The sequence below is a fragment of the Mycothermus thermophilus genome (assembly GCF_041956435.1).
Source record: "Mycothermus thermophilus strain CBS 625.91 unplaced genomic scaffold VTJ04scaffold_1, whole genome shotgun sequence".
Lineage (NCBI taxonomy): Eukaryota > Fungi > Ascomycota > Sordariomycetes > Sordariales > Chaetomiaceae > Mycothermus > Mycothermus thermophilus.
In genome coordinates, this window is record NW_027191427.1 from 2,857,198 (window position 1) to 2,864,040 (window position 6,843).

The following is a 6,843-nucleotide window of genomic DNA, read 5'->3' on the forward strand; positions in this document are numbered from 1 at the left end:
TCCGCATGCGTAGGCAATGTATCCATGCCAAGGGGAAAGGGTAAAAAAGGAAACGGGCATTGCCCTTACTACCTTACGTCCTCCTGTCCATGAACTGGACGGGAGCAACGTGACGACAACAACCGTTCTTGTAACTAAGCCCTCAGAGTGTATTGGTGCGCATTTTGCTCCGTTCATTGTCGTGAATGTTTGAGGATGTAGCGGCCGGTCGTGAACCAGAATAGACGATACTCCTTGGCCTGGGGCGGGGGAAGGGAGTTTCATGGGGGCACCGAAAAGCTGGTGACAGACAGAGAACGAGGTGTAAACCGTTTCCGGTGTTGCAATTACCACCTACCCGGCGTGACGGGTAAGTTGTAAAGCATGGAGCAGCGACGCGGCATGGCATGGAGACAAGTGAACAGCGCGGAATGAAAGGCACAGAGAAAGGGAACGGCGGTGACACTAACAATTTTTCTCCTCCCAAGCCAGTGAAACGGTACGGTAAATTCCATGGTAGCATTCTTCTCGTGTGATGAAGCTCAAATTCCGCAGAGATGGTAGGCTGGTTTTCGAGGAGCTGAACTGCAAAGTCGTATGTAGGCCTACAGCCCATCTGCCGCAAATCGCCGCTTAGTTTCGAGTTTCAGGTTTTTTTCTCCCTCAAGCGCGCTTCTCGCTGCTTACCTTGCGAGCTGACTGGACCACAGCAGCAAGGCTTAAGTAAAAAGTTGGCGTTGTGCAACACTGCCCCAGCCCATCCACATTGGCCCGAGAAGTTGTGTAACGTGGGACCTTCAACCAAGAGACAGTAAGACTCAGAAAAGAGGCGCGGAATCAGCCAAGCAGCTTCTGACTTGTGTCTAGCCTTGCGCTTATTTCTCTTTCACAACCCCGAGTTGGAGGGTGAGTTTAACTCGTTCGGCGTACAGACACGCTCTAGTCTCATGTCATGCATCATGGTTGTCACGTCGGCGTCCCAGTGTTGCCTTATCATCCATCAACGTTTGCGTGCCCAATCAGTCCCACGCCAGGTCGGGAGCAAGAAGTAGTCATGCTCCCATGAAATTCACTCCAGGCGCAATTTCGGTTCCCTCTGTGAATATTGGATGTCCTATGGTTGCCTCGGGGCGGGAAGGCACCGCAGCAGAATCGCCTTAGGTACCCCGTACTTACACGATCCCCGTACTCCGTCCAAGTCGATTCCTCCATAAATGTCAACACCATGGCGACATCTCCTCGGCGGCAGATCACTGCTACTACCGCTACTGCTATTACTACGTACTACTACTACCGCCGCATCATCAGCAGCGGCCGCAGTCGGACGACACTGGGAAGCGAGAGGTCTTGTTGAAGATCCGACGCAAAAGGCCATTGGTGGAGGAAGCTTGACCAAGTGAACACGATGCGAAGAAGGCAAGAGAAGAAGGCATGACCCCTGTTCGTGATGCCACCTCCCGCGCTTCTGTCACACGTGGAGGCTCACGGCCCCGGGAGCGGCCCATCCTGATTGGCTTCAGACTCTTGCTCAACCTCTTTCCTTCGTGAGAATCGAGCCGCTGATTGGTCTGCAAAGCGACCCACCTGTTCGCAACCCAAAGTCACTCGAGTCACAAGGGTACCTCCGCACGAGCCATATCACCCGCAAAACCACAGCGAACAACAATGTACCACCCACACGGCAGCAACTTGGCCGCCGAACGGGTCCCTAACCCTTGTCGGCCTCGACCCCTCGGCCGTCTCCCCCGCGTTCTTTCGGGGTTTCCAACGCATCCCAGATCTGCCCGGCTGGTTCGGCAGCGAAGCTTGTCTTGCCTCCCAACGTCTGTGTAACCCAGACCCGGGCCAGACCTGGGAACCGCACCCGCGTTGAACCCCAACCCGAACCCGAACCCGCTCTGGTCGACTTACACAGAAGTTCAACGTCCAGCGCTGTTGGCAGCACACAACCACCTGAATATATCTTTGTTCTTTGTCGAGCTGCTCACTTCCCAAATTCCCTATTGAGGGATAAGGGAGCCCGAGGCTTAGGCACTCGACTCGCGTGCAACCGTCCTTGTTGTCCGGACCGTTGATGGGGCCCAACGTTGGTCTGGTCCCGTAACGGTGGTTCTTCCGGAGCAGGTTTAAGGACGAACAAGAAGAGATGGAGACAAGCTTAGAGACTCTAGCGCCCGCGGAGCGCAGGTCTGCATGTATGGAACTCGGCACATTGCCAATCCCGGCGCAGGAGATGGGCGGGCGAGCTGGCCTTGCTCGGACTCGGTTCGAGGATGATACTGAGCAATGGCTGACGAGACGGGGGCCGTGGGCTGCCGTTTGAGCATCGCAGTGGCGCGAATTTGTCGGTCTGATCCCCTGAGATCGTATGTGTTTCTGATGATTTTGAAGAAGGGAGAGAGCAGGGATGACGAAGGAGAACGGGATCTTGGGGCGCATTACTGCCTCTCCCAGCTGCAGTTGGGGTTGGTCTGTGGTGTATCCCCCCATCTAAGACAACATGCATAAGGTACCCCCGGCTCAGGATTTGAGAAAGGCTGTTATTCAAACGAGAAAAGATCGGGTACACAGCCTGGGTGCCAGCAGGCATGGCTGGTGTTCACCTGAGATGGCGATGCTGAAGCCAACAAGGCTTGTATTTCCCCTTCCTTCCTACGACAGCGTCATCCACCAGACTGTTATTTGTCAACGGAGAGAATCCAGAGAATCCATCTGCTACTATACCCTGGCCGTTTACCTGGCTCGTCACTGCTGTCACTGCTGCTTTGGCCGCCATGGGAACAAGGTTTCCACTGATTACCGGGGTCAACATTCAGGCGAGGACTGTAAGTGATGTTGTCAGCACCCTAACGCTCGTGCTGACAAGGGGCGCTTCCAAGGAACAACCCGTCAACAGCGTACCCACGTGGGATCAACCACTAACGCTCCGATCCGCCCGAAGTCTGTCAATGGTGACGAGCATTCTTCGGCCGAGATCAGATTCAACACGAATAGCCTCGCCCCGTGGCGTATTCCGGAAACAGATTAGACAGCAAATCTTTCGCCACCAGTAGGTAAAGTTGTTGTCCACTCACCTTCCCCATTCTCACCTTGGCCACCGATATGGTGGTTAGACTGGGCATCAACCGCCGGCCCCCATGTATCAGCGAGACGCGTAAGCAGCATAGGAGAGAGGGCATAATTACTTCTAGTCAGTGAGATTCAGCTGCAATATTTCGGACTCGGTCCGAGATCTAGTCGCATAACGATAGGTATGCCTCAGCAGTTTACAACCTGAACTACGTGCCCATCCGAGTCAGCATGCACCATGACGCCGTGAACTACTACCTTTTCCTGAGACAACCCACGATGAAAACACGAGTCAATCTCCGCCATACAGCCCAACCATCTCACTATCACCTAGCGCTTGCAGAAGAGGCGCCGAGCACTGCCAGAACTCACACATCACACGCCGCCCTCCTCGCCTTGCGGGCCAAGTCGGTACTCGCGGTAATTGCGGCAGTGACATGAAGGCCTGATATCGCCAGCATTCCAACTCCAGTTCGAAACGGCCTGAAGCACTATAGATGGAGCATTCCAAGGACTATTCAATCATGTTAGCATCAAACCAAGGAGACATTGCTGTCACTAATTCGAGAGTATGAGGAGCACTAACAACAAGACTGTTGACACAAGCCACAATCTGTACCTTCGCTTGCTATGCTCCGCCTCTCTCTCCCGTACCAGTTCTCGCTGTGCCACACCGCACCCATGCCAACATTCGACGAAGGATTATCACGCTATTCCACTTTCTTGGCTATGTTCTTGAAGCAGGCGTGAGCGTCTCCCAGAGACCAGCGGCATATTCCGGCCAGACACTCTCTTCGGTTTGTTGGCCATCAAGTGATCCAAGCAAACAAAAAAGAGACGCGCCCTTACAGGAAGCATAGCCAAGCCACACCAACCACTTTGCCTCATCAACCGTAACCGTCATTACCGTTGACCCGGGCAGGAACGGATTCCTCCCGTCAGGTATGTACTCCGTAGATCGCCTCAGGGGCAAGCAAACCGCGGAAGTCAACCGCGCATGACGGATGGGATGGCACCTAGAAAACAGCCGATGTCCGGAAAGGAGGGTGGGAAGCACAACCCGGGCCCACGATAGTACCATGATTTGTTGTCCGCGGTGTCAGACGCACACACAACCACCACGACACCACGACACGGCAATGCTCACCTGGTCTGGGCCAAACATCCGCCACTCGCTCGCCCGTGTCTCCCTCCCTCCCTCTCTCTCTTCCTCCCCCCTCCCCTTTCTTCCTTCCCGCTCACCGCGAGCACACCGTGCCTGGAGAGGACAGGGGAACCAGGCACCCCACCATGCTGCTACCACTCCCCAATCCTCCCAAAGGAAACGATGTCCTCACCCACACGTAATCTGTATGCTTCGCCTTCACAGGAGTTCCAGGCGTATTTACATTGGCACCATCTCGCCACTTCCTCTCTCCTGCGTCACATACTGTGTACACCACCAGTCTCCGTCCAACCAAGCTCACTAGCTCCTTTCTCCATGGTAGTAGTAGTAACAGTAGTAGTCGTAGTAGCGTAGTTTCATCCATAGCGCCGCGCCGCGTCCTCAACGGTCGGCCGCTCTCCCTCCGCATCTGCATCCCGCATCCACATCCGCATCCGCAGGAGCATTAGCAGCCTCTCTGCCGCCGTTGCCTCCCTCCTCCCCCTTGCCTACTCGGTCCGCATGTATGTACCTACATACTCCGTCTGTACCTCCCTTACCTACCTGAGGTATTGAACCTCCACTCGGCGCGCGTTGCGCGCTTCGACAACCAACCAGAGCTCACCACGACCTCGACCCTTCGAACCAACAGCATAACCCCCCTACTCCGTATCTGGTCAACAGAGATTAAACCCAAGCAATCGGGAACACGGCAAAAACGCAGACCAAACCAAACCAAGACCACCCCCCATCGAACGACGCAAGCCAAGCCTCAAGATCCAAACAAGCAGGTGAGGAACAAAAGAATGGAATGGTGGGAAAATTGTTGAAGTATTACTCCAGATATGTACGGAGTGTGTACATACAGATGGGCCTCAAAGCTGTTCGTCACCGTCATCGCCGGTGTCGCCCCGTCTGGCACGACGTCGCCGGAGCCGGCGTTGTAAGGGGAGGGGAACCAGGAGAAAGGAGGAGGAGGAGGAGGAGGCGTGGATTCGCTTTGACCTTGGTATGTTCGTACAACTTCATAACGCAAAGCGTACTCTGTAACTACCTTACTTTTACCCTGAAGTCAGGAAGGTGTTCGAGATGATGATCATGATGATGATGTTGGTCAGACCTCACAGACTCCAGCCTCAGGCTGCTGCTGCTCCTGGATGAAACAGACACATGTCTGCTTTGCCAGTCCTTTCCCCACAAAGGGAAAGAAATCCTCCATGCCAGTCCAGTCCGACGCTTTCTCCGAAGAAGTGGTGGGTATGACAAGGCCCCTGCGCGATTATGGCGCTGTGAATGAGGCTCCAGGAACCAGAACGAAACGCATCTTGTTCACTATCCTGTCTTGATCCTACACGCCCCAAGCTCGAGGTCGAAATCGAGGTTGTACAGGCCATGGATCGTTTCCTCAACCTACCATGTTCTTTGTTTGTCCTACCACCCTCCTGCTGTGTATCAATAACCTAGCCCTTGTGCCTGTTTGAAGTTCACCGTTTACCTGGCACCCGCCCAAGGGAATATCGCTTTTGCTCCCCGTTGTCCCGAGATACCTACATGATGCAACCTGCAAAACCATGATCACCACCTCATCATCACCACCACACAGACATCACCACGGGTTGGACTCTGTAGGCGCCCAGAACCAAGAACTCGGAAACCTTGCCCAGGCCGTTGGTAGGTAGGTACCCAGGCTACAACGTAGCATCCAGCAGGGACATGCTGTCCATACCAGACTTCCAAGCCGTTGAGTTGAATCTTTGTAAGTATCGTTCTCTGATGATAAATCCTTCCGCCACGTCTCTGCCGCAGTGCAGTCGTCGGCAGGAATTCCGTGGTTGTCGAAACCGAACCATTCCGAAGAGGAGACAGGGGATGGAGGCTTGCGTTGGCACAGACCATTGGGTCCCAAGTCACATTACCCACGCTGGATGCATGTGCCCTTGTTCCGCAGCCGCCGGGCGAGCCCGCTAGTTGGCGGGGGACCAGGGGTTGTCGAGCCAAATGTCCAGGGAACACTTACCCTCACACTGTCCTTTGGTATGTATGTACTTGCTGCTGCGCATGTACAAAGTATGTATGCTCGATGTTTGGATGTTATTAGTAAACTCCAGGAGACTTCCCTTTGCAATCCAAGTCAGCGGTATCTATGGAGTAGCGAAAGGATGAGCATGCTGGAAAAGGTTAGGGACTAGCCAGGATGGGAAGAGATGTCTCAAACGAAGGTAAGTTGGAAGCGGGATTTGCGCACACAAGCGCGTCTGTCATGGACGAGAAACCCCCATTTTCGGCAGATTCCTTCAGCTAGTTGGCGAGGGTGATTGCCAGGCATGTACTGTACCTAGGTAAATATTGCGATCACCATTCACTTGAATAGGCAACTCATCAGAAGAACTGGCATCTCTGGCCTTGTCCATGAAAGCATCGGTGAGCGAGGGAACCTGGGAGGGACTGGACTGACGCGCAACAAGCAAACCAGAGCCAGAACGACGCAAGTTTGCTTCTCGATAACTTGAGAAGCAAAGGCGAGATAGGAAGAGAGACGAAGAAGAGTAAATAAAACGGCAAGCAAGAGATAGAAACCACTCGAGCATCGTCCTGGTAACAAAACCCAAGGGAACCTACAAAACGGTGGGCGCTTGTCTGGAGCGGGGGGG

The 6,843-nt window shown here is 54.1% G+C and overlaps 1 protein-coding gene across 1 annotated transcript; it reads left to right on the plus strand.

Annotated features, from left to right (window-relative positions):
• Window positions 1-2,753: 2,753 nt before the first annotated feature.
• VTJ04DRAFT_1064 (uncharacterized protein) lies at window positions 2,754-5,139 on the plus strand (the record flags this gene model as incomplete). The annotated part of the gene is made up of 3 exons (XM_069358401.1): window positions 2,754-2,804; window positions 4,580-4,716; window positions 5,061-5,139. The coding sequence occupies 3 exons, from the start codon at window positions 2,754-2,756 to the stop codon at window positions 5,137-5,139; spliced, it is 267 nt and encodes an 88-aa protein (XP_069223673.1).
• Between the last annotated feature and the right edge of the window lie 1,704 nt (window positions 5,140-6,843).